Source organism: Mus pahari, chromosome 5, assembly GCF_900095145.1.
Source record: "Mus pahari chromosome 5, PAHARI_EIJ_v1.1, whole genome shotgun sequence".
Classification (NCBI taxonomy): Eukaryota; Metazoa; Chordata; class Mammalia; order Rodentia; family Muridae; genus Mus; species Mus pahari.
In genome coordinates this window covers 106005291-106032012 of record NC_034594.1, presented here as the reverse complement: position 1 = coordinate 106032012, position 26722 = coordinate 106005291, and the positions used below count along the sequence as shown (strand labels likewise).

The window sequence follows — 26722 nt, the reverse complement described above, 5'->3', positions numbered from 1 at the left end:
GAGAGAGAGAGAGAGAGAGAGAGAGAGAGAGAGAGACCTATTTACTTTCAAGTCAACAGTAGGATGTCTCTAGAAATCTCTGTTTACCTGAGAATTTCACAGGTAAAAATGTCTGGAGATTGTTAAGAGTTCCATATAGAGGGAGATCCAGTCTGGAACAGTCCTTCACATCTATACACAGTAGGGCTTTGAAGCTGGTACCTCAGAACTTCCTCCCTTGCCTGTCCGGGCCTATCATCACAGCTCTGGAGGGTACAGGCTGATAGGGGTGGGCCACTGACCTGTCCTTTCCGAGTGAAAATGGACATGACAGATTTCCCAGGTGAGGCAATACGAGCTCCGAGGTCAGGTGGACTGTCAGGGCCTAGGACCCACCAGTTTGCCCGAGTTTACATTTGCAACATATTACACCTTCCGTTTGTCCAGTAAAGAGGGTTTCTTCGAAGATTTTGTGCAGAATAGCTGCTGCTGTATCAGGATTCTGCCAGTCACCTGTTAACCAGAATGGGGCAGCCTCCAGGCAGGGAAGATTCAGAAGGGAGAATCAGGCCCCTTTGTGTGCTGTCCCTGGAGAGGTAGTGCTGATAATCTTGAGGGTCCTGCCCACTGTCCACACTAGAGTCTGAAGTGCTGGACAGCAGTGGGGGCCTGGGAAGTCTTAGGACAATGAGAGAGAAACGGGCACAAAGACAGAGACTCCTGGATTGTGGGTAGTACCGTGTCTTTGAGGCACAAAGCTAACAACTAGAAGAAGCAACTGGAGGGACACGCTTCAACATTCTAACCCCGTTGATCCCCGTGTCCCACGGCAGCCTGAAACCTTCCGAGGCCGAGTCACTCAGGGCACAGATACATTTGAACTGCATCCCAGCTTAGCACAGATGCTCTTATCATTCTGTTCTTAGCTCACTCTTAAGGCTGGAAGTCAAGGTGTCCATCAGCTGCCATGGGGTGGGGCTTGCATTGATGGGAGGTATGGGCTTATAGCTGGCCCAGGCTGGAGTGGGAAGGGGGAGGTGATGAGATAAGTTCACCGGAGTCTCATCCTTGTCAGCGCATGCTCATCCAGCTGCAGAGGCTGAGATGTGGCTCTCTCCCAGGGAGACAGGGAGGGAGGGAAAGGTGGGAGAGAGAACAGAGTTGAGAGAGGCTCTAGCACCTTGGCAGACATACTCTTCTCTCAGTCACTCCTGCGATCCCGAGTTTATCATCCATGGAAATCCCAGATGCCAGGCGCTCAGGAGGAAGTATGGGAACCAAGTGGGTCCTCACAGGGCAGTCAGAGTCTCTGTGTGAAACATGGTCCCGAACATCTCCTGCAGAGATCACAGGAAGGATGGGTGAGGGGAGAGGGCTAGATCGGATAGTTAGAGTGACTGCAACCAAGAAGTGACTGCTGCGTGCCACCGGCCAGGATGAAGCACCCGGTGACTGTATTTGCAGGTGAGCAGGGGAGAGGCAGGCTAGCATAAGACATGAACTGATACTGGGTGATGGGAGAAAGGGCTCGTAGCATCTAATTGTGAATTGTGTTCCTCCCGACCATGCCGTGTCTGTGTGTGGTCTTTGGGACTTTCTTTTCCAGTGTCAGCTCTGCTTTTTAAGAATTAAGTACCACCAGTGTCAAGACTAGAAAAGCTGTTATCATTTCTGTCCCATCTGGGGTTTTAATTCTTCTTCTTCTTTTTAATGTGCCGGAGATTCTAAGAGAGCTCGTAAATGAGCCTGTTAGCTCTCTGGTCTCTCTTGCTATCAGTACTCAGAGGACCCTGGAACTGAAACAAGGAAAGACTGGGAAGAGAAATATTAGTTTAACAGACCCTAAGCCCTATTTCTCTAAATGTAGCCAACTGCTTTCTTTAATTCGGGCCACTAGAATGGTGATAAATTTCACAAGCCCCAAGAGGACAGTGACAGCTCGTATTGCATAGCTTCTAGTTTTAAATGCTTCTCCAGTTGCAATAATAACTCCTACATGTCCCCAAACGTCATCTGATTCTCCCGGTATGCAGTTTCTAAAGAACGGGGGCCTTTGTTCACTGCTGCATGCCCACCTGCAACAATGTCAGGCAAGCGGGAGGTGTTCCAAAAAACACCTCATGAATTAATGAAAGATGAGTAGCCCCTCCTGCCAGGCCTGTGGGGCACATGTTTACCAAAAATGTCTCTTATTTTACAGATAATAACAACAGGCCCAGTGGTCTCATGGAGGCATCTATAATCACAGGCTTGGTTGGTACACTGGAGAGTTAAGAATAGATATCAATTCTTAGCCAGGCATGGTGGCACAAGACTTTAATCTCAGCTCTCCAGATGCAGAGGCAGGTGGATCTCTATGCATTAGAGGCCAGCATGGTCTACAAATGAGCTCCAGGACAGCCAGGGCTATATAGAGAAACCCTGTCTCAAAACAAACAAACAGGCAAACAAACAAATGACCCCCAATAACGATTCTCTAGGATTTGTTACAGAGGCTACCTCATTGCATAGGATACCCCTGCCCCCTGTGTGTATTGATGCTAAGAAGAGTCATTATTAAAAGACAGGCGACACCTTGCCACCTTCAAGGTTACAGCTCCGAATTGGAGGAGACAGCCAGCAAACACCTGCGATGGAAGTGGGACTTCTTCCCTCCCTCTCCTCCCTCACCTTTTGCCCCTCTACTCACCTGTTCTAAGTCCCAATAGCTGGGACCTTCCTCTTCTGAGTCACACAAGGAGAACTCAGTGTCCCCTGGAGCCTGAAGGGAAGGAAGCGGGTGCAGGATGAGCTCAGGGATCAGAGCATCGGTGGCAGGAAGAGAGCAGGCTCTAAAGGACCCCATGTTTCCTCCTTTGCCATCTCTGGCCCTCCTTTGCCTCATGATACAGCACAGCTAGAGGCAGATGTGCACAAGGCCTGCCCCCTTGTGAGCATCATAGGCAAGGAGGTGCAGGTTGCTTGGCCTTGGGATTCCTTTTCTTTGAAGTTCTATAAAGGCAGGATATTTAAACTCCTTTTGCTGGCTTTCTCCTTCACTGCACTATTGTAAGGACTGTGTATGCATTGTGTGCGTGAGTGTGTGCATGCATGTGTGTGTGTGTGTGTGTGTGTGTGTGTGATATTTATAATAGATAAGCAGAAAATGTATGCAATATAAATTATTTACAAATATTAAAACAAGAGTGAGAGAGATGGCTCAGTGGGTAAAGGCACTTGTTACCAAGCTGAAGAACCCAAGTTTGATCCCCAGGACCCACATGGTAGAAGGACAGGGATAGGTTGTCCTCTGGCCTCCACATGCATGACATGATGTGTTTGTCTATACACACACATATGCACTTTTAATAAATGCAAAAGACTGAAACCATATATTACACTTAAAGTGTAATAATTGCATGTCATTGGTGTAATGACAAATAACAAGGACTCTTAAGAGTCCTGTGGATACCCATGGGAAAAGATAAAGTGTAGAGAAGAAACTGAAGAAAAGGCCATCCAGGGACTGTCCCACCTGGGGATCTATCCAGTTACCAAACCCAGACACTATTGTGTATGCCAACAAGTGCTTGCTGGCAGGAGCCTGCCTGATGTAGCTGTCTCCTGAGAGGCTCTGCCAGTGCCTGACAAATACAGAAGTGGATGCTCACAGCCATCCATTAGACTGAGCACAGGGTCCCCAATGGAGGAGCTAGAGAAAGGACGCAGGAGCTGAAGGGGTTTGCAGCCCCCTAAGAGGGACAACAATATGAACCAACCAGTACATCCAGAGCTCCCAGGGACTAAACCACCAACCAAAGAGTATACACATGGAGGGATCCGTGGCTCCAGCCACATATGTAGCAGAGGATGGCCTTGTGGGACATGAATGAGAGGAGAGGCTCTTGGTCCTGTGAAGGCTTGATGCCCCAGAGTAGGGGAGTGCCAGGACAGGGAAGCAGGAGTGGGTGGGTTAGTGAGCAGGGGGAGGGGGGATGGGATAGGAGAATTTTCAGAGGGGAAATGAGGAAAAGGGATAACATTTGAAATGTAAATAAAGAAAATATATAATAATAATAATAATAATAATAATAATAATAATAATAATAATAGAGTCCCTGTGGACAAGGCTCATGAATTAGAAAGGACCCTAGTTTTCTAGGACCAGCAGGTGAAGGGTGGGTAGGTCAGACTCTTCAGACTTCTGAAATTGTAGACAGAATTATTTGTGTCTTCCTCTCATACCACTCACTGAGCTAGTAAATTAAATGCTGAGAGGCTGAAACAAAACTCAGCTTCTCCATTCATCTTAGCTTTAAATTTCCAAGCCAGGGCACCCACCAGCACTACAAAAAAAGCAAAGGTGGTGGGTGGCAAGACAATAACATTAAATCTTTATGTCAGATGCATAATTATCACTTAATCCTAAACAGAAACAAACCGAGTGTGGCAGGTAATAGTTGGCAGTGCCATTCTATAGACAGAGACCCGAGATTCAAAAGAACGAGACGGCAGAATTGGTGTTGGAACTTAACCCATCTCCAGTTCTTCCTGATGTCCGTCTGTCCTCCTGTTTGTGAGAGTGAAGACTTACCCTGTGGAAGTCGCGGTTTGGAGCTTCTCTAGCATTTGCCTGGGCAAAGAGGACTGCATCGTGGATGCTGGGGAACACGTGACTGCGCTGTACACACCCATCTTCAAAGACACCTCCGTGGCTGATGTCATTGTACACCTGGGCTGTAAGGAGGCAGGTAACAGGAAAAGGTAACTAACAGCCTTGGTGGATTGGGAGGGGCTGGTGGGGGGAGGCGGCAATTGGCCCTGCAGTATCAGTTCTGGACGGCAGAGGACAGTATGAGCTCGAACATGCTCAACTCTCAAACCAGCGCAGAAGGAAGTGGTTGGTTTTGAGTTGTTGTTGCTTGTCAAGGAAAGGTTAATACATCCACTTGGAAATGGCTGCCAATTCCAGCCCTCAAGGCTCAGTCTTCCTCTTTCCTCAAACTTCCAACATGTGGCTGAGCCCTTCCTCTGATCACGTTCGGGAGATGGTTTTTGGGGAGTGGTCACGGGGGTAAGAGTTATGAACATGTTCCTTATGGGGGCCCTGGAAGGGCCCTGCTGGGTGGCATCTGGATGTGTATGCATCCCCTTCGTATTTCTCTCGGGTCTCGGTGTGTTTTCTGCCCTTGGCATATGTGCAAATGCAGTGAGTGTCCTTTGTTCGGAGGCACGTCCTTGAGGCTGCTTAAAGCACCCTTTGGAGAAGTCTCAGGGAAGCTAGGGTATGTGGGTTTTCTGTGCTTATACAGATCCATGAACCTTCTGATTTGGAAAGGATCCCAAGTTCAACCAGTTAACCCCCCGATTTTTTCATGTATGGAAATGAACCCCAAGATGGAGAAAGTGACTTGACTGGCTAGGCTCGGGATACACACAAACTAGGGTGAGCAGAATATAATTCTATCTACTCTCAATGGCATGAACACACCCCACCCACAGGATGCTCACCTGTCCCCACGGCAGCCCTCTCCAGCCTCTGGTCCCCTAGATGCCCACCCGACCCCCAGTTTTCTTACCGTGGATGTTCACCAGGAAGATCTGGACTCCGATCTTCTCGTAGGTGGAGCTTAGCTAGAGGAGTTGGGGAAGGGAGGGGAAGGAAATGGGAGAAAAGAAAGGAAAGGAATGTTCTGAGTGGGTCTTAAAAATGACTCACGAAACACACTTCAGAGGGGAAGCCAAATAGACAAGCAATCCTGAGGGCCCTGGCAGCCACAGGCATGAGTGGCAGAGAGCACCCTAGGTCTCTCTGGAGTGTTGGCCCAAGGCCTCTCTGAGGAGTGGGGCGGAAATGGGGCTCTGCCAGTGTGGCAGACACTTAAAGTAACCATGACCTGTTTTAAGGGCCAGATCTTTGCTTTCGGTGTTCAGAACCAAGGTTCCACGAGGCAAGCTTTCAGTGAAGGTCTCCACCTCCCCTGTCCAACCTAGAGAAGTCAGTTGAGCTCAACACCAGAGAAGGGCCTTCACTGTCCCTGCCTGGTAGTGACATCAGCTGGTACATGCTTTGAGCCCCTCTGCTCTCCTGGATTGCCTCCACTGGGGCCTCTCTGAGGCTCGCTGTCAACCTGGCATTGGCAGGGCCACTGAAGAGTGATCAGAGGGACCCTTGTGTTCTTGGCATCCTCGGGCTGCCTGCTTGGCCTATGTGTTAGCACACAGCGGGTAGTATGATGTCTTCTCTCCTGGCTTTACTGGTTAGTGTGGGCAGCAGGACCAATGGCCTCGGTCAGAGGACCCAAGGTGTGGTCTGGGACTGATAAGTTGATAAAGAATGCGGGATGGTCTTGGTGGGTGTGCTGAAGCTCAGGGAACTCACTCCAAAGCTCCAGTGCCCTCAACTTGCCCTGAAGAGTGTGTCCACCCTGTTTGTATTGGGGGCAAGGAGTCCCTAGGGTCTGGAACCTCCCTCAGCCAGTTCAAATGAGGGTCTGGAGGGAAATGAACAGGAGTTGGCCACACAACCTCTTCCCACCCTACGGGACCTCACCTTGGCTAGAGCTTTGATGCCCATCAAGTCCACAAAGCTGACTCCACTCATGTCAAGGATGAGAGTGTGGAAGGTGACAAAGGGTGGCACGCTGGCTAGAGTGTCACTAGCCTCCTGGGGGGACCGAGTGGAGGCGGGCAGCTCACATGCAGCAGCTGTGGAGGCGTCTGGACTGAAGGTGATGTAGGATATGTGAGCCTCAGCCGCGGGAGCTTGGTTGTTGTTGGGGTCAGTAGAGGGAGCACTTTCAAAGTCCTGTTGGAGCTCCTGTAGAGAGACCGTCTGTGGGTGGAAAGGGGGGCAGTCAGGACCTTGGCACTGAACGCCAAGCAGAGGCAGGAGGGCAAGATCTTGGCTTGGTGATGAATATGGGCCTCTCCTAGAGCCTCTTCTTATGGGGGCCTGCAGGCTTGTCTCTCCCAACCCAAGTGGCAAGAACCTGAAGAAGAAGCCTGAGGTCTTGGCTGCTCTGCTTGGGAGTAATCAGAGAGAGAGAGAGAGAGAGAGAGAGAGAGAGAGAGAGAGAGAGAGAGAGAGAGAATATGAACAAGAGCAGGGCTCCCAGTGCATTTGCCCATGTCTGCCTGCTTCTCCTATACTTCTACTCTCACACAGCCTGGCCACCTAGAAAATTCCCACTGAAGATGGGATGCACTGGTACCCAGGAGCTGGCAGCCTTCCCCTAGAGGAGTGGCCATCAGTGCTCCCAGCAAGTGCTCCCAGCAAGTGCTCCCAGAGACTTCCTGCCTCCCTCCCACGGTGCTGCAGGCTAGGAGTCAGGGTCAAGATAAGAATGGGCCTGGAGCTGGTCCAGGCCACAGTTCACCTTGGTTTTCATGAAGAGGGACTTTCTCCGCTGTGTGGGTGTCGCCGTCCTCTTCTCCTGCTTCCGGAGATATTTCTGCTTGGCGAGTAATACTTTCTGGGGGTCCATACCTGTCTGTGGGGAGAGGACCAACAGCAATCTCGACCTGTAACCTCTGTGGGATGGCCTGCCCTTGGCGCCTAGCCCCTTTCTGCTTCCATCTTCCGGTCACTCTCTCTTCAGCCCTTCTGGTCAGCAAGGATGGAGGCTTACCTTGGCAATGACTTTTTGCCTGAAGATCTCTGAGTTGGCAAAGTAGAGAGGGGAGCAGTAAGTGACAATCTTAACTCCCTCAATTTCCTGGGCCTGTGACAGAGAGACTGAGCTCAGGTCACAGATAAGTCTTGGGGAGGGGGACAGAGTGAAGGAGGTTCTAAACTTGAATCACGTACCCTGTTGTAGGTCTTGGGGTTCACATAAATGTCCGTGTCCATGACCTGGGCCAGTGTGGAGCCATTTCGACTAGAGGAAGAAGAGGAGGGAGGGGAGTGCGGATGTTCACATGGTAGAGTGATGCTGGAGTGGGGTCGGAACTCCTGCTCTTTTTTTTTTTTTTTAATATTTATTTATTTATTTTATGTATGTGAGTACACTGTACTGTCTTCAGACACCCTAGAAGAGGGCATCAGATCTCATTACGGATGGTTGTGAGCCACCATGTGGGTGCTGGGAATTGAACTCAGAACCTCTGGAAGAGCAGCCGGTACTCTTAACCTCTGAGCCATGTCTACCGCTCTGGGACTCCTTATGTAGGCTTGTTAGTCTTTCTGCCCAGGGGACCTGGGCCTGATGTCTGTGGCTGGTCTACCACTAGGCATGTCTTGAAGTGGCCCCCAGACTGGGCTCAGGGGAGAAGCTAGTAAGTCCCTGGTTCTGAGTTTACAAGAAGACAAGATTCCTCCAGCACTCAGCACCCTCATTGCCCACTCAGCTCCTCCGTGGTGGCCTTGCCTGTGCTGATGGCTTTTCTTGGAGGAAGAGCACAGAGCCCATCCTCTGACCTAGTGTTCCCTGGGTAGGGTCCCGTTTGGGCTGAGGTTCTCGCTGTTTCTGGAGGTGTGGTGGGTTCCACTCACTCTCCCTTGTCTGCTCCCCCCTCTCCAGTCTTCTGAAATCATGCTGGTTTGCTCTGAGGTTTTAGGGTACAGAAATTAGGTAGCTTAGTCTATGCCCACTGTCCTGGCTGGGCTATGTACTTCTGAGGTCTGGTAGCATGTCCCTGCGCTGGGCCCAGAAGGCAGAGGTACAGTATGCTATGCTAAGTCTTGACATGGGAGTGTTCCCTGGCAGACTGGTCCAGCAACCCCATACTGTGCCTGGGAGGGACGGGGTTGTCACTTACAACTGGGTCTGGAAGATCACAACCAGGATGGAGAAGGCTACACCCACCGCGACACCGTAGGGCAGGCTCAGGAAGAATGAGGAGAGGAAGCTCACCACCCAGACACACTGTGAGGAGAGAGATGTCAAAGGCAGCCTGGGGAGGAAAACTGCCTCTTTTCAGGAAGTCCTCGGGATTAGTCAAGGTCCCGGTCACCCTGCCCAGCTCAGATCTCCCGCTCTTGCTTCATTTTTGCAGTGAGTCATGTACTGGTGCTTCTCTTTGTTTGCTTCTCTTACCCTGAGTGCAGCTCATGACCTTTTCCCCCTCCAGAGCCAGTGATTGGATACAGGGCCTCATATACCAGACAAGTACCCTACCATTGAGCTCCACCCCTACCTCACCCCTACCTGGGCCTAGTTTTAAAAATAGAAATCTAGCCTTCTATTTTAATAGACTACAGAAGTGTGAGCGGAGAGGGCACAGGAACAGAGTAAGAAGACCGTGCCCCCGGGTCAGGGACACCCAGGCTCAAAGCTGGGTTCTGAACTGTGTAACGGGGCAAGCCAGTTTCCTAGTCCACACAAGGGAAGATGAAGTCCACTCTGCAAGAAGACAGGGTGTCAGAGAGTCACTGGTCCTAGTCTTGCAGTGTGTTATGGATGTGAGCTCTCTTCCTGTCTAACAGTGAGGTGTCCATGCTTTGATGGGAACTCGGCTCCTGAACAGAAAGTGTGGGCAAGTCTCCTGGTCGGGTGCATTCTCCCTTAAGGGCCTTCAGGAGCTTCTAAATGGCTCTAAAGCTGTGCTTCTCGACCTCCCGAATCTGCAACCCTTTAATACAGTTCCTCATGTTATGGTGACCTCCAACCATAAAATTATTTTGTTGTTACTTTAAAGCTATAATTTTGCTACTGATATCATCTGATGATATCAGTAGTGTATGATGATGATACATTAATGACACGTACAACGATACGCATAATGTAACTATTTGATATACGGGATATCTAATATGTGACCCCTGGGAAAGGACTACTGGATCCCCAACAGGGGTCAGGACCCACAGATTGAGACCTGATGTTAAAGGGAGTCAGTCTCTGTTGGGAATTTCTATAGAAACCCACTGAAGATCAAGTCACATGACAGCATCACATGGCTACAAGGGACTGAGCCAAAACCAGGAGATGGATGGCAGGTGGGGATTAGCTGGGACTTAGAGCATTTAGTTTCTTTCTGTCTCCTCCGTTCACTGGGAACCCCCAAAGGGACCACACATTTTCTGACTTTAAAGACGTCCTTCCTTCCACGGTGCAGGCAGGACTCTGCCTTCTAGAGGCAGGACAGCCCAGAAGTCTGGAGCCCAGCAAGGAGTTTACAGTTAGACCCTGGCACTTGCTTCCTCCACTGCCTCTGCCGTTCTGAGCCTGACTTTTGTCATCCTCAGTCGGGTTTAGTAAGTCTCTGGGCTATGGTGGGTGGGCTAAGGTGGAAACAAGACAGCATTGTCAATACGCTGGAGCTTTTATCAGTCCTGCCTGTGAAGGCACAGCTGCAGTATGAATTCACACTCGAAGGATGTTTACGTAGTATGGTGCTTTCCCATTGTGATTCAGTTAACCTCAGAGCCAGTGTATAATACAGGGCACAAGTTCATCCCACAAACAGAGGAGGAAGTAGAACCCTAGAGAAGCCTAGAAACTTGCTCAGGAGCCTAGTCTTTACGTTCTAAGCTTTTTTTTTTCTTGCTTCACAGAAGGATCTTTTTTAATTGGAGGGGGCACAGTAAATTATAAAAGTAATAGATACTAAGTTTTGCTGATGACACACGTAACCCAGACCACATGCAGTTTGCAAGTATGAACCCATCTTCTTCATAAGCCATCCCAAAGTGGAGAGAGCACGTGTCTACTTCAGAGATGCGGAAGCTGAGGGTCAGGGAAGTGAAGGAATTTGCTATTGGCTACAGAGCCAGGGAGTGGTTGAACAAAGAGTGCCTCTCTCCACAGCTTGGCTTCTCAAGCCCTGGGGACTGGGGAACAGCAGACAAAAAGGGCTTTGCATCAGGCCAGAGCTGCAGGTTACAAGAGGGCAGGGAACCCTACACTACACACACACACACACACACACACACACACACACACACACACACACTTACACAGTCCAGCTTACTCTTCCTCCAGAGGTAGTAGGGGTCAGTGAGCTGCTTGAGGGAGTTCTTGAGGTTAACAGCGATCAGGGCACCTAGCACAGCCTGGAGAAGCAGAAGTGTCATTTGAGGTATCCCCATCATCCCGGCCTTCCTACACATGCCTGACCCTGGAGTCTGGCAGGACAAGGCGAGAGTTCCAGAATTCTTTCCCTACACTCCTCCTCAGTCTCAGGATTGGAAAGTGTAGCCTCTTGAGCCCAGTTTTACATTTCTCCTCCCTCGGCTGTCTCCTGCTCACACCTTATCGTCTTTGTGAGAGGCTCCGAGGGTGCCCTGCAGTACCAGATACCTTGCCCACTATTCTCCTGCCTAGGGATAAAACTCCCAGAAAGCAGGAGGTTGAAATCAGTAACACACAGTGAAGTCAATCCTACACAGCAGCTGTCTCACTGACAAGCCAGACAGTTAGCTTCAGTTTCACCCTCACCCATACAATGGAGGGATAAAATCTACATCATTTACTTCGTTAGTATAACGGAAACCAAATGTGACGGCGAGGGCCAACCAAGCGATACTCCCACCCATAGGGATTGTTTTGCTGCAGGCTGTCATTGTTCCCCCAATCTCCCCCTCAGTTGGGTTCTTACCTTGGGGAGAGGGTACAGATAGGATCCCAGGACCAGCATGGTGATCATCACCACTAGAGACACACATAAGCTGGCCACCTAGTCAGGGAAAGAGCTGGGATGAGTGGGTTTTCGGGTCTTGTGACTTGGCTGTTTCCCAGCTGATCGTTTGGTGGAATGGAAACTAGCTGGGTAAGGAGGGCATGCCCATGGCACCCGTACTTCTCCGGGACAGTTGCTCTGTCTCTACTCCTACCCCACTCCCCTGAGACAAAGCTCACCTGGGACTTGCCTCCAGCCCCATCCACAGCCAGTGTGACTGAGAGAGCGCAGCAAATGACGTGGATCTTGAAAAAGGAGCCGAAGAAGTTGCTACAGCCCAGGGCAATCATCTCCTGTGGAGAGATGGCAGGGTTGGTTGCTGGGGAGTAGGTCTAAGCTATAGTCAGTCAGCTGTGTGAGGAGGGCCGGGGCCTATGGTTAGGAAGGGCCAGTAATGCCATACAACTATAAGAACTCAAAAAGTTAGCCTCAGGGATGGGGAGATGGTTCAGCAGGTAAAATATGCCACATGGGCATGAGGACCCGGGTTCAGACCTCCAGCTCCCATGTAAAAAAAGTTAAACATGGGATCCCACTGCTAAGGAGGCTGAGACAGGATTCCCAGAGCTTATGGGTTACAGCCAGTCAGTGAGCTCTAGTTCAGTGAGAGACTCTGTCCCCTCCCTTCCCCTCCCCCAAAGGTTGGGAAGTGATAGAGGAAGACATTAAGTGGTATTCTCTAGCCTCCATAGGTAGCACACACATACATGTCTATGAATGCATATATATGTGCATATACATGTGCGTGCACATGAACATGTAAGCTTTCCCCCAAGACTCCTCACACACAAAAGAGAGAAAGGAAGGAAGGAAGGAAGGAAGGAAGGAAGGAAGGAAGGAAGAAAAAAACGAATGTTAAAAATAGGGGGTCAACCTCTTAGGTCTAATTCCCTATCCCTTACTGCTTCACATCAGCACAGAGGCCCAAGACTGGGGTATAACCCAGAGCCTCCTATATGCTAGGCAGGGACTCTACCACTGAGCCATTCCCCCAACCTCCTTAGCTGGCATTAATAGGATTCTGTGGGCCCGTACCCCTGAGCCCTGCCAGGGGCAGCTGGAGATACCTGGTTAGAATCCACATCATAGCCATGCTTGCTGGCCAGGGTCCGGCCCATAGCCAGATTGATGACATAGCCCACGATTGCCAGGGAGAAGGCTGTGCCCACCATGTCCTTCCACTGCGAAACCGTCGGTGCCACAGGAGTGGGAAACCTGCCAAGGATCCAAAAGAGTCAGGGCCCAAGGGTGTGAGAAGGAGGGGAGCTGAGCTCCCTCCATATGCCAGGATCTTCTTTGTATGGCTTGTCCCATGTGATCTCCATCATTATAATCAGAGGGCAGGTCTTATTGATCTTGATTTTTAAAGGAGGAAGCCAGGGCTTAAGAGACCTAACTTCTCCTAGTCAATAAGCCGGCAGATGGGAAGGCTTCATTGAGCCCAGATTCTGAACTCTTTGTACACACTAGTTTTCAGACCCATAGACCTCTGGCGCTGTGAGGTGTTGCCTCCTCCCTCCCCTGTTCCAGCTCTGTGGGGCAAGCTGTTCTTCCTGAGTCCAGCATGCATGCTTAAAGAATTTAGTTGATCTCAGTAGCTACCTCTCTGCATGGATAAAGAATGTGTATTACAACAAAGTGGAAAGCCGGTGATGGGTAGATCAGAGAGAGAGAGAGAGAGAGAGACTGTATTCAGTACATGAAGCTTATGGGGGCTGGGGAAGGTTGTCTCTTTTAAGACCCACTTTCCATAAAATGGTCAGTATGGGTTGGTTATGTGGTTTTTTTCTGAGTTGGGGCCATATAGTTTCTAGTGAGCTTTAGAGCTGCTCATTTGCTCCCTGACTCTGGTAGAGAATGGGGTGCAGTTGACCGCTGAGTGATCTGGACTCACCCTTGTCGGATCTCCCCCACAATCTGCATGTGGTATTTTTTTGGCATCTTGCAGCTCCCAGAGATAGCAGTTGCAACTACCACCTGTAAATCCCAAAGCGAAGAACAGATATTGGCTCTTACTCAGGGCTAGGTCCGAGCTCTTTCTTATATCTTTCCCCAGATCCCACTGTCTTGCCTCTTTAGGGGAGTGTGTGTATGAGATATCCCCAGTAGCCACATGGGGGTCACATAGTGGCCATAGAACACATTCACACGTGAATTCTGGTCCCGCTGGCTGCCAGTGGAATGGGTAGAGGGATGGACAAGGGCTCCTTGGCTCACATCCCTCCTCCCATCCGGACCCCATGCCCAGGCAGGAAGGCTCCTCACCACAATCATCTCTGTAGGGATGGGAAAGTGGATCTTGTGCATGTAACGAGCGTTGAGTTCCTTCACCAGCACCAGGAAGACACCGCTGACCAGGGCAAAGATGAGCGAGGCGATGTTGGTGTGGGGGAGGTTTTTGCAAATGTCAATGAAGGTCTAGGGGAGAGAGCGTCACAAGCTCTCATCCTTTCTTCCCATACTGCCCTTCCCTTGGGTGCCTGGCCCAGGGGAGAGAGGCCGCTGGAGACATACAAAGGCAGAACACAACCCTGGTTGTGAATACCATCCCATCTCCAACTACCCTCTCCCACAGGGTACATCAGGAGCGAATGCTAAGATAGCATCCTTTCTTATATTTATTCATGTGTGTGTGTGTGTGTGTGTGTGTGTGTGTGTGTGTATGGTGCATGTGTGTGCAAGTGCCTGTGGAGGCCAGAAGAGTGTCAGATTGCCTGAGCTACAGTGATAGGGGGTTATGATCCACCTGATGTGGGAGCTGGGGACTTGCAGATGATGTATTTTCCTTATCAAGAGTTTAAGCTAAAAAAGCAGGATTCCCCAGGTAAAGGAGTTGAGGCATTGGAATGGGGGTCTCCTTTTCTGTGGGGATTGAGCACAGAGAGCCCCAGTGAGTGCCCGAGAATCTGTGGTAGACCCCTTTCCCACAAGGAGAACCCACCGGGATCCTCTCTACTCGATGGCCCAGACAGCTACCAGGATGAATAGTTCACAACCTCCTAAGGATGTGAACTTTGCTCCCACCCTGCCCCTCCCTGGAGGGTGTTTCTAGACTCACAAAGACGATGGAGCCGGGGCCTGTATAGGAGGGGATGGTCAGACCAAAGATGTACTTGAGCACAGAGATGAGAATCTGCAGGCCAGCGGCTGTCATGAAGCCCCGGATAAAGGACTCCGAGAGGTAGATGGCAACAAAGCCAAACTGCATGAAGCCCAAGCCCATCTGGAAGGAAGAAAGCGACAGGCCATGATGGGTCATCTGCTCCAAGGCTTGCCTGACACACAGCCCAGCCTGGAGCCTTATGTAGCTCAGAGACAGTAGGGACTCAGGGAAAAGAGGCCCCTGCAACCTTTCCCTGCCACTCACTATGAGCTGGGTGCCTGCCACCAGACCTAGGTCCCCTCAGTACATAGCTTCTCTGTCACTTCACCAAGCTGGCTTCAGTTCCTTCATCTTAAAATAAATGCGGTCCTCCTCCAGTGCCACCTGTTGCCCAACCAAAACTCAAGAGTCACACTGCCTTTCCTCCCACACGCGGCTCACCACAAGCTAATGCTCTTGGCAAAACATTTCTTCCTTCCACAACCCCCATTTCCTTCTCCACAGCCACCACTCTGTCCCTCTTGCCAGGGTCCCTGCAGAATCCCTGCCTTAGGTCTACCTACCCACCATCCTTCTGTAACTGATAGGACCCACGTTGCTTCCTAAGGGACAGATGGCTGACTTTATTATTGGGCTCCTGCCTGCCTTTCTAACGTCCTCTAACCACCTGCCCTCGAACCACACCAAACTCCTTGCTGTCCCCTTCCAGGTCAGGCTGCATTGTCTTGGGTCTCCATGCTCTTTGGTGTAGTTTCCTCTGCCTGGCGCAGCCTTTGTGCCTGTTCATTTAGGCACCAATGAACTTCTGCTCATCTCTGCTTTCTCAGGTCAAATGTCCCCTCCTCTCTGAGGACTTTCCTAGATCCCCATAACCACTTGTTCAAGGCTCTGCTGCTGTGCCTCTTATCTCACCACAGCACACAAATTTATCTATTGACAAGGTCACTTCCTCTGTCCCACTTGGAGCCTCTTGTGAACTGGGCCTTTTTTTTTTTTTTTTTTTTTTAAACTTATCTTTGTATCCTCAGGGCTTAGCTCAATTCCTGGCAGAGCAAAGCAACCAGAAAACATTAGGTGAATGATGAGTGAGTGACTGGTCCTCTCTGGAATGGCTGTGAACTTACACACGGCCACACTATATTTTTTTCATCAACACCTCTTGTATTTCTTGTTAGATGGTCAGCTGATGCTCCTGAGCCTGGGACTGGGGCAGAACAGATTGCGGAGGCTGGAGGGATGCTGGCAGACATCAGAGTTTCTCTAAGGGGCATCTGAAAGATTCTAGGCAGACTTTACGGTCAAGTTAGCTCCGTCAGGTATACGGAGGTCGGTGGGTGGTGGGGAACACTAAGCCATTTTTAAGGTCCCTTTTGTCCCTAGCATGGGAAGGACAGCAGAGCTCTAAATCAGCTTTAACAGCACACTGCGGGGTTTGAGGTAGCGTTAAGGTGGTCTGCCACCTTCCCAGATGCGGTCATTGGTAGGGACTCTGAAGCTCACCTGGATGACAGCAGTCAGGCAGGCAAGTGTTGCAGACACATGCAGCCTTTCTGCCTCCATGGCTGCTGTGTCCACATAGGTCTCATTGGTGACGTTGTTGAAGATCTGGAATTTCGACTCTGGGGCCAGTTGCAGACAGATGTTACCCACCAGGATGCTGATAACGGCAAAGGTACCTGTGGTGAAGTCAGAAGTTTGCAGCGTGCCCATGGAAACGATCAAGGGGTCCAGCCAAGGGACATGTACAGCTCATTTGAATGACTTCCTACACTGGTCTCTGCCAGAACAACTCTCTACCAGTAGCCGTCCCTAAGCCGCCACAGACACACTTCCCCAGATCATACACATCCTTGTTAACATTATCTCATTGGACACCAACTCCAAATGCAAGCAACAGAGCCTGAACCAGAAACCAGCCCCACGTCCAGGTTCTTTTGCTCCATCTCACTCGCCACTCAGACAACTCCAAATATCCCTGCTGAGAGCAGCCGTTTCTCGAATCTGTTTGGCTGCATAGCATATGGTATATCTTGCTCTGTCACACTTTGCCCTCCATCCTGAGAGGGAGATGGAACAGGCTGTGGTGAGAGCTCACATGGGTAAAGTGATTTCTCCAAGGTCTTTGAGGACCTAGGACGGAAGCAGCAACTGTCCTTTCGGGGGTCGGATCAACATCAATTCCAAGAGAATGAAGGTGGAAACTGAGCCTCCTTCATCGTGCCCTGAGTCTTTGAGGGTCCAAGTCACTGTGATTGCCAGAGGGGAGAGGCCTTACCTGGCACCATCTGGTGTATACCCCCTAAGAAGAAGTAGGTCAGGAGGGGGAAGAAGGAGGAGTAGAGACCATTGACAGCAGGAAGGTTGGCCAGCAATGCAAATGCCATGCCTGCAGGAGGCAAAAAAAAAAAAAAAAAAAAAAAAAAGAGTGAGGCTTAGCTCTGGAGAGCATCTGGTTGGGGGCGGGTAGGGGGTAGAGATGGGGAAAGAGCAGGAGGGAGTGGCCAGCTAGGCCTGGCTGAGGGCACTCTCACCTTGTGGCACCTGGATGCACCCCCCACTGAGTCCACCCAGTAAGTCAGGGATGATGTAGTCTTTGATCTTGTACTTAGGGAGCCAGGAGAGCACAGGCAACAGCCCAAACACAATGGCTTTGAACTTGGCTGAGGAGCACCTGCAGGAGAGGAGGGCAGGTTGCAGAGAGAGAGAGGCTAACACTCCTGTCATTCGGTTCACCCAACCTCAGTGCAGTCAGTATCCCCAGCGAGCCAGCGCACATCTTGCGCTGCAGGATGTCCAGGAGGGAAAGCTGTGTTTTAAACTGCAGAGTCCCCAGCAACACACCCTGGGTGTCAATGTTGGGCTCTTTGATGGGGGAATCTACGAGGCTTGGCTGCCAACTGTTGATTTTATGGTAGTTCAGCCTGGTTGAGGTGTCAAGTCCTTTTCCTCTTTAAACTTCTCAGAAACAGGCAAACTCTGTTGTCCCCACGAAGTGCACTCTGCCAACCTGGTTTCCTCTACCTTTGGTGAGTCTAGCGTGGGTGTTCACCCCTGGCAAAGCATCAGAGTGAAAAGGTGGGAGAGCCATTCCTTGGCCAACAGGGTAAGGCATATCGATCTCTTCTCTGTTTGTGGAACACCCTGAGATCCTTTCATGGAAACTCACGAGTAGCCGGAACAAGGGCTTACAAACCCAAGGGTGACAGCCGGTGGATTGATGACTTGGGGTGGGGGCAGAGGGTTGCTTTTCTTCTCCCAGGCGAGGGAAAAGCAAAGGCTCTGGGTCCCTCCGGTGACTCACGGTCTGATTAGGCTTCCTTTCCTGCCCCGCACCAATCTTTACTCGTTGCTGTTGCTCAACAATAGTTTCCCTGACACCGGGGCCCTGGATGTCACCCAAGACTGAAACCAACACAGACAATGCTTTGTATCCTGGAAAGTATAGGCAGACTTTTTTTTTCCCTGTCCCGATGAAATATTCTGTAGAACGGCATCTGCAGCAGCCCCTACCAGCTCAGCCTCTTCTGTGGCTTATGGTGCTTCTTGCAGCCAAGACATGGTGAACAGCTTGATGCATACTGAAAGCCTTGTGCCGGGAGGCGACAGTCCTGCAGGCTCTCTGTCAGGTTGGCTTATGGCAGAGAAAACTGGACTCACCGGTAGACAGTGAAGGCTGGGAAGGAATACAACTCACATGCCCAGCCTTCTCGCACCCCTGCCATATGTCAGGTAAAGCAACCTGAAGTCGGAAGAAGGTGCTAGAAAGAGATGCCAGACAACTTATACAGAAGCCTCAGAGGGCAGGGCAGAATGGGAGGGAGGGATTAGCTCTCTAGACATTCATTCATTCATCCATCCATCCACTCATCCAATATTTAATTGGAGCACTGCCTGTGTGTAAGACACTGTTCAAGGCTCTTGTGCCAACGTCATGGGAACTGTTAGTTTCTGCCTCTCTACGGTTTGAATGATCCCTAAACTTCAGGAATCCACCAACCCTCCATCCCTGCAGCACGCAAACAACTTAAATGTGATCTAATAGGACACAAAGACTGCCTGAGCCCATCTGTCTGGGGAGCATAGTTTTGGGGACAGGGCTCAGACACTGAGCCCGTAGCTCTTGAGTGTCACTGAGCAGAGGTGGAGCCTCCCAGGAGAGGCAGGGCTGAACTAAGATTTTTAGTAAAGACTCCAGTGGGTGATTCCCCGGCTTCAACCAGTTCCACCTGTGGCTCCACTTCAGCTGCTGCCAGTGACCTCAATCCAAGTAACTGAATCAGCTGTTTCCCCAAGGGAGCAAGGGAATGTGAGGCTTGCCAGAAGTCTGAGGAGGGGGAGGATGGAGCCCGTGGCCCGGGGTTCTGGGGTATGTGTAGGGGCCACTGTGTACAGCCGTTTCCTTTGGCTGGTGGGTTGCACAACCCACCACGAGAGCCCAGGGACCTGAGAGTGAGAAGACCCTGAAGGCTAGGGAGGTCCCTTTCAGGACAGCCTAGGAATTTAGGGCCTCCTCTAGGAATTCTTTGAACCAGATGGAAGAAGGGCTATGCAAGAGAGAATGATGCATGGGAAGATGGTGCCTCGGGTACCCTTTGACCCACAAGGCATGGGGCATGGAGGAGAAGCTCACATGCCCATTTCCACTCCCTGTTGTAGTACACCCAACTACAGGTCATTTGAGGACCCAAGAGAGGTGTGGGAGGACTGGGACTTCAGGAAACCCAGGGCAGGTGGTAGAGACACCCTACAACCCCCTGAAACAGCTAGCCGTTCTTGTTCCCCTCTCCATCCTCCTTAAGGGTCTAATCTTCAGGATTCAGAATCTCCCCTCCCCCAGGGTTTTCCTAACCCCTTGGGGGCTGGTCCAGGAGCCACATTACCTGAAAGTGTTGCGAAGCTTCTCTCCCACCGGGTAGGCACGGTCCTTCTTCTCAAACTCATCATCGAAGAGGGAGAGGGAGTACGCAGCTCTGTCTACCACGTAGCGGGGCCTGGGCTGGCTCATGTCTGGGACATTGACAAGCTTTGGGAGAAGCAGAGTGTGGAAAGGTGAGGGGCATCCCTTCTCAGTGCCAGCTGGGGCCTCCTCTCTCTGGTCCTCACCGCAACAGAGATTTATTCCCGTCTTCCCGCCCCTATTCAGCAAGGTGCCTCCCTTCCTCTGTCAAGTCTTTCCACAGACTCACTTCTTTCTGTGGCCTTCCTTCTCAGGTACTGATGATACACACACTCGCCCTGGCTGTTTTGCTTGGCACCCAGCACGTGGCTGGCACTCCACACCTGTGACATCACTGTCACTCCCGATGAACACCAGGCAGAGAGAAGGTGGGAGTACAAGGACAAAAGTCACAGCTGGCTTCCAATACGCTAATCCTATTCCCCTCGGCCCAGGATGGCTCCACAGACTGCTTCTTGCCCCAGGCCTCTGTTTCCCTGCCAGAAGAGCTCCTATCATTCAGCCAGTTAGCTTGGAACAAATGGGACAACAGCCTGCCTAGAGGCAGGGGGATGGCCAATGTGACCTCAGGAGGACCTCTGTTGGATAAGACTGTCTCTACCTACGACTTCACCAACAGGTTTCCCCAGGAAGGACAATGGTGTGCTTGGGGAAGTCTGCATGGTCGGCTTTGGCGCTCTCCCACAGCTTCCTGTACCCAGCCTCTCCCCCACCCTCGTGGATGGGCGCTCCTCTCCTCCCTCCTCACTCTTTGCGCAATTTCACTGATGTTCCAGGAGCTGAGCAGGGCAGAGCTTCGTGCCAGGGCCCTTGGGGCCCAGAGGAGTTCTCTGTGAGAATTGTTAAAGCTGTGTGGAGGCCCTCGGGGGAGGAGGTAGACATGGTGGTTTGAGGGAGCCCCCCACACACACTTGAGAGGATAGGGTTGAAGATGTGTAACCCCAGAGGGACCCACCCTGCCAGACTTCCTAGGTGAAGGCCTCAAGGAGTGGGTTAGTGTGTTTGCCTTTATGGAAGAGAACACTAGAAAGAGCTGAAAAATCCAGAGACCTGAGACTGGTTCCGGCTATGTTGGAAAGAAGGAAGGAAGGGGTGGTGTGGCATCTCTGAGCCTCCAGCCCCTCATTGGCACAGTGGGGTGGGCTCCTTACTTCACGGGGACATACGTGTGATGGTCAAGAAGGAATTAAGAAAAAGGAGTACGACAACAACGTGAGTGTCTCGGTTAAGGGAGCTGGGTTCCAATTGATTGGTGCACCCAACCTTTTGGTCTGTGGGCAGAGAAAACCTTCCTCTGGAACGGCGGATTGGACTGTTAGAGAAAAAGCCACGATGGTACCCTCCAGAGGGTAAGGTGGGAGATGAACCCACCCACAGAGCCCCTGCCCAGCTCCTTGCCTGGTATTTAGTACCTAGCAAATGCTTGTTGAGAGAATCAACCAATGGAGTTTTGGAGGAGACCTGAGCAGAAATGAGTAAGGGCTGTGGTATGTGAGACGTGTAGTGGGAGAAACTCGACGTGGCTTCAAGAAAACAGCCTAAGCTTGAGAGTGACCTGGGTTCACAGGTGCGGCTTCTTCATCCCATAAGTGGGGATAATAACAGTCCCGACAGTTGTTGTGAGGATTAATCGAGCTCATGTGTGACACTCCGGGTTCCTAGGTTCCCAGCAGGTGGCAATGGCAGTGATTATTATTATTAAGATGGGAGGATGCTTTCTTCCTTGCAGGAGATGAATCTCCAGCATCCAGTCTTCATGCTCCATGGAGCAGCATGGCTTCATTCTTCCTCCCAACCTCCCTGGGGTCTGCTAGGGTGGCTTGCTTGGCAGGCTCACTGGGAGCAGGGCAGGGGGTGAGGAGTCTGATGCCCCAGAGGAACCCATCCATAGTGCCAGGCCTGGCTTCAGGGATGCTCCCAGTGTACAGAGTGTGTCCCAGACCACCGAATGGACCAAAAGAACTGGCCAAATGTTTCAAGGTGAGCTGACTGACGTAAAAGCAGAGCCACTTAGAAGAACGGGAGGAGATCTTGCTCCTGTGCCAGCCTGGAGGATGGGGTGGGCTGAATGGTTGTCCCAGGCTATTTTAAAGGCCCCCTGTTCTGTGAGCACACTTTGAGACTGGGATAGCCCATGCTACTATTCCAGATGCCCGATCAGCTTTCCCGTTTGCTCTGTCACTCCTTTCCTGCCACTCGTCTCCATCCCCCAGCCTCCACATTCGGTTTGTTCACCAGTCCTGCTCCTACTTCCCTCTTTTTTTCTTTTTCTTTTCCTGCTGGTGCATTGACTTCGCCCTGCCCCCACCTTCCCGGTCTCACTTCACTCAAGCAACATACTTAGGTGACTTCTTGGCCACCAGCTGCTCTCTTCCACGAGGCACTTATGTCCTGCTTGGAAGCCCCAGTCATCATTCCCAGGAGGGCCAAGCCCAGGCTTCTCACTTTGGCCTTGTTTTAGATGATTCAATTGGCTGGTCCCTCTGCCCTATGCAGGCAGGTTGTTCACTCCAGACAGGCTTGGGTCTTTCTCCAGAGTTCCTCCTCACCCCAGGTGCTCTGACTCATTGCTGCCTGTCCTTGAGACGGCTCGAATTCCACCCCAACCCCCACCCAGAAACTTTTCCTACTACCCCTGCCTGGGGGGACTGCTCTTCCCCTCAGTTCTCCTTCATGGCTACTCTGTCGGTTCTGAAGTGGGCTTCTTCCATTCCTGGCTGCCTGTCCAGGAAAATGAGGGAGGAAAGGGACAGGGTTGCGAGCCCTTTAGCAGGCACTAGATGGGTGACTCAGCATGGTCTCTGCCTCTCTGGGCAAGGCTTCCCTGCAGCCTGAATTCTGGGAGTCCCCAGTGACACAGGCTAACAGAAGGAAAAAGTCCCTTTGCTTTTGGTAACCCCAGCCTGCCGCTTTCCTGTATCTTCCTCTCCTTCCTATTCCAGGACCAGGGTGTTGCAGGGAACCAGGGCTTTCCACAAACCTGTTTATAAAAAGGAGAAGCCAGCAGGTGGGCCAAGTCAGGGCTTTCTGGCTAGAATGGGACTTGAGGATGGTGCTGGCTCAATTAATCCTCTTAATTTGTGAATGAAGGAACTGAGTCATGAAGAACTGTGTGAACTAGGCCTCTGCTGACTACTCAAATGCTTAGGAAGGAAGGAGCTACTGGACTCCCAGGGACAACACTGACCCGGGCTCTCTGAGCTCTGCTCAGATAAGACTTCTGGGTTCTGTTTCTCCTCCTGAGGACTCTGCCTGCATTCCGCCTCCTACCCTGGCCCCAGCTTGTCCAGCACAGTGGCAGACGGAGTTGCTGGTGAAGGCTCAGGGGCATCCCTGGCTCCTGAAGACGAGGCACCTTCCTCATACTTTCTGTTTTCAGGAAGGGCTGGGCAGAGCAGGGACAGTCCCTTCCATCTCAGCCAACCCTTCAGGCCTTGGAAGGGAAAAGGGTGTGAGATCATGGTGGGAGGACCTCAACCTTTTGTAGTAGGGCTTGAGGGGGTTCTCAGAGTGCTAAGAGAGCCTTCTGATGTTGGGTTGGGTGGGGAGGTGAGAGCATTTTTCAGAAGGCTGGAGGGATGGCTTCAGGGTTCAGAGCAGTTGCAGAGGACTGGAGCTCAATTCCCAGCTTACGCCCATCCCTAACTTCAGTGCCAGGGACTCTGACAGCCTCTTCTGCCTCTGTAGGCACCACACATGTGCACGTGTGCACACACACACACACACACACACACACACGGTATACATACATATACATACATCCATACAGGCAAAACCCTCATACACATAAAATGAAGTTTAAAACTCTAAAATAACAACAAAAAGGGAGTAAGACTATGAGAGAGGAATCAGAGATGAGGTGAGTTGATCCTTAGTTAAACACACAGCCCTGGTGGGTCAAGTGTTCTGTGGCCCTTGGTCATCATTGTGTGTTGAGCCCTGCCCTATCCCAGTGTGAGCCCCTCCACTCGGAGGGATTTCAGGTGCCGTGTGACCGTACTGAAGAACAGGAAGGTGACTCTCACTGTGGATAAAAGAGGGAGGGCATCCTGAAGAGCAAGAGGTGGGCTCTTTAGGACTTAAGAGGGTTGGAGAAAGGGTGAGAGCAGACAGAGAGGGGGGCGGTGGTTACACAGGCAATTCCTAAGCCTGGGCCGGGGAAGGAATGAGGTCAGCCTGGCACTGGAGGAATCTAGGGATCTTATACAGCTGAGGAGCTGGAGAAAGTGACAGATGGACTCTGTGGGGACTCCCTCAAACATGCTCCTACAAAGGAAAGCTCACTGGGCCTCCTCCCTATGCCCAACTGGATTGGTGGATCCCCTTAGAATGCTTGTTTAGGGGGTGAGCTCAGTGTGATGCCCAAGGGAATGAACAGTGGGGTGCTGGGCCCTGGGAAGCAGTCATTCCTGGCCACTGTCTCTGGAAGACTCCCTTCCTAGTGCTGCCCCAGGCTTAGGCAGCTCACTTGTCTTTCCTTGCCTTCCCCTTTCTTACTTATTCCTATGCTCCAGTCACAGGCCCCCACACTCCAGGTGTCTGAGTCTTTTCTGTAGGAGGAGGGACATTGAGGAACGGAAAGATGAGCGCCTGTCCCTGGATTTCTGTCACGTCTGGAGGTGACCCTGTCCCTGTAGCCCAGAGTGACTTCCTTCCTGAGCCCTGGCTGGGGGAAGGGTGCCTCTGGATTGTTCCTTGATGCACCTTGCCAGACACTGGAGCAGGCCTAGCTTGGCAGATTCCTTATCACAGGACTCTACCTGTTAGATGGCTATGTTCTGGGGAGAGGAGAGGTCACCTTGAGGTCCCCTGGGCTCCAAGGACTTATTCCTTGCCTTTTTCATCAGGGGTAACTATTCCTGAGGAAGGCAGCCTCTGTCTGGCTAGAGTGGGAACATCAGTTGGTGACAGGAGAGAAGGTTGGGGTCCTGGCTGGAGACTGAGGGCCTGGCAAGCAGAAGGAGGCTCTAGGAGCCTGTGCATCCCTAAGGCATTTTGAAATGTTCTTTCTTTCAATTGTCACGGTGTTTCTGGTGCAAATCTGTCGTCCCTTTCTAACTGCAGGCTGATGCCCTCCTCTCTGTTGTAGAGGTGGATGTCCCCAAGGCAAATGTTGACTCTCTGGATGCTCTGCAGCTGCATCCTTTAAAGGGAACTCCCTGTTGGGTGGGAGCCTCAAGTTTCCATTCTGTATCTCCAGACCCACCCGCCCTGCTGCTTTCCCAGTAGAGAATAGATGACCTGGGGCTAAGTTCCAGTAGAGGCCGTAAGGTGAGATGCTGAACAGTGTCTAACAGCAAGACCTGCACAAGGTCACAAGGTCCCTGGAAGGACACAAAATAAGATTCTTAGATGTTCCTGAAGAGACCAGTGAACCCAAGAATATAGGTCAAAACCGAAGATAGCACTGAGTGAAATCTGGAGGATTTTATCTCTGAAGTCATGACCACGTCACCCTCCATGATTTGGCACATGTCCAGCTGGTCTCCATTCCTTTAGCAAACTTCTAAAAGGTCATTTTGTATAGTTTGAGACACTCTTACTAAATTCAGATTAAATGTCACTGTGCTGGAAGCCCCTGAGTACTAAGAGATAAAGCGACTTTGCTTCAGGATTTCCTAGAGCGAGCCTCGGGGCAGGACAGACCCCAGGAGGGGCCAGAAAGCCTGGTGGCGTAGCAGTCTGGTTCTGGTATGTGCTGGTCTTCATGCTGCCCAAGCAGGCTCTGGCCAGGTTCTGAGAGGCTGCTGGGGCTGCACAGGCTCTGGGAGAGGATCATCTTTGAGTAAAAATACTAAGGAAGAAAATCCTCTCCCAGTCTGCCTTACTTCAGGGTGGGGAAGGCTTTGCTCCTTTTAAGGGGCCCATCCTTAAAGCTGGTCTCTTCCAGGCATTCTCACCTAACAGGCTCAAGTTCAACTGAATAGTTGGTGTCGTGATGATAACAGATTTGCTTGGCCCAGCCTGGAGAGCCTCTGGGCTGTTTTCCAGAAGTAGAGACACTGCCCAAGGATGCCTTGGGACCTCTTAGAACTGTGGGTTGGGAGGCTCAGGATCTGGGCGCCTGTGAGTCTGGCTCCTCACCAGTGTACTGACCCAGACCCTTCTGATGCTGCACCACGAAGCGCTCTAAGCCCGATGGAGCCTGACCCTCACTTGCCTTCAGCTCCTTATCTTCCTCTCCAGTTACCTCTTTTACCTTCATGAAAGCAACAGGGACCAAATAAGAGTCCATAGAGCTCATGCAGACTACCCCAAACTGGGGAAAATAAGTGAGGGAAGGGAAGGGTGTAGAGACAGAAGGACAGGGACACAGCCACTTCGAGATGCACCAAGAACTAGCTCTCTGCTTCCAGAACTCCAAAAGAAGTAGATTGTGCATGGAGCTGCTTAAGAAACCCAGGTGGCTCAGAAAAGTCCAAGCTCCATTCCTTTTCCTGGAAGGCCCTGTTTGCCTGACTCTGACTGGGTGTCATTGAGCTCCTCCAGCAGAGTCCATTCTGTGGATTCTTCTAGTGAAACTCACCCTAGCAGCTGAGGTCTTTATGGTGTGTGTGCTCCACAAGGACTGGAGGGCTGCTCATAGGATCCGGCTCAGAATGTCCTTCCCATGTGTACCCAGGTTCCTAAGCCCTCACCCCAGTCATCTCTCTTCTGGAGGTACCCCTGGGGCCTGCTCTCTTCCCTGGATAACCCCCAGCCCTTGGGTGGGTTGGGCTGGGTGGGGCTTACCTCTGGGTGAGCACAGCCGGCTGGGCAGGGCTGCAGGTGTGTCTGGGCAGCGGGCAGCAGAGAGGTGTTCCTGAGGTGTGTGAAAGGGCTCTGCTCAAATAATCCAGGGAGGCGTTTATAAATAACTTCACCTCAGGGCTGCGGGTGAGCCCCGGCTTCTGATTGGCTCGGAGGGGAAGTGGTTTTGAACACTACACCAGAGCTAAGCCTAAGGAGATAGGAAAGGAGATAAGGGGGGAAAGGTCCCAAATGAACAGCCCTTTTTTTGTTTTACCTGGGGAGCAGGGCTGTTTGATGGGAGCTTGGCACTTCCTAAATCCACCCGGAGACAATAGGTCACATTCAGCGGGGCC

At 51.4% G+C, this 26722-nt stretch overlaps 1 protein-coding gene across 1 annotated transcript; it reads right to left on the bottom strand.

Annotated features, from left to right (window-relative positions):
- Positions 1–13: 13 nt before the first annotated feature.
- On the bottom strand, positions 14–26459 carry Slc26a9 (solute carrier family 26 member 9). Its single transcript, XM_021198207.2, has 21 exons — positions 26370–26459; positions 19561–19703; positions 17212–17351; positions 16956–17066; positions 16181–16356; positions 14636–14800; positions 13843–13995; positions 13472–13554; positions 12645–12792; positions 11757–11870; positions 11497–11574; positions 10856–10951; positions 8719–8825; positions 7769–7838; positions 7590–7682; positions 7338–7451; positions 6512–6793; positions 5538–5592; positions 4553–4695; positions 2669–2740; positions 14–1316 (listed from the first exon to the last, which is right to left on the bottom strand). Exons 2-21 carry the CDS (start codon positions 19683–19685, stop codon positions 1269–1271), a joined length of 2373 nt encoding a protein of 790 aa, XP_021053866.1. The 5' UTR covers positions 19686–19703; positions 26370–26459; the 3' UTR covers positions 14–1268.
- Positions 26460–26722: the final 263 nt, after the last annotated feature.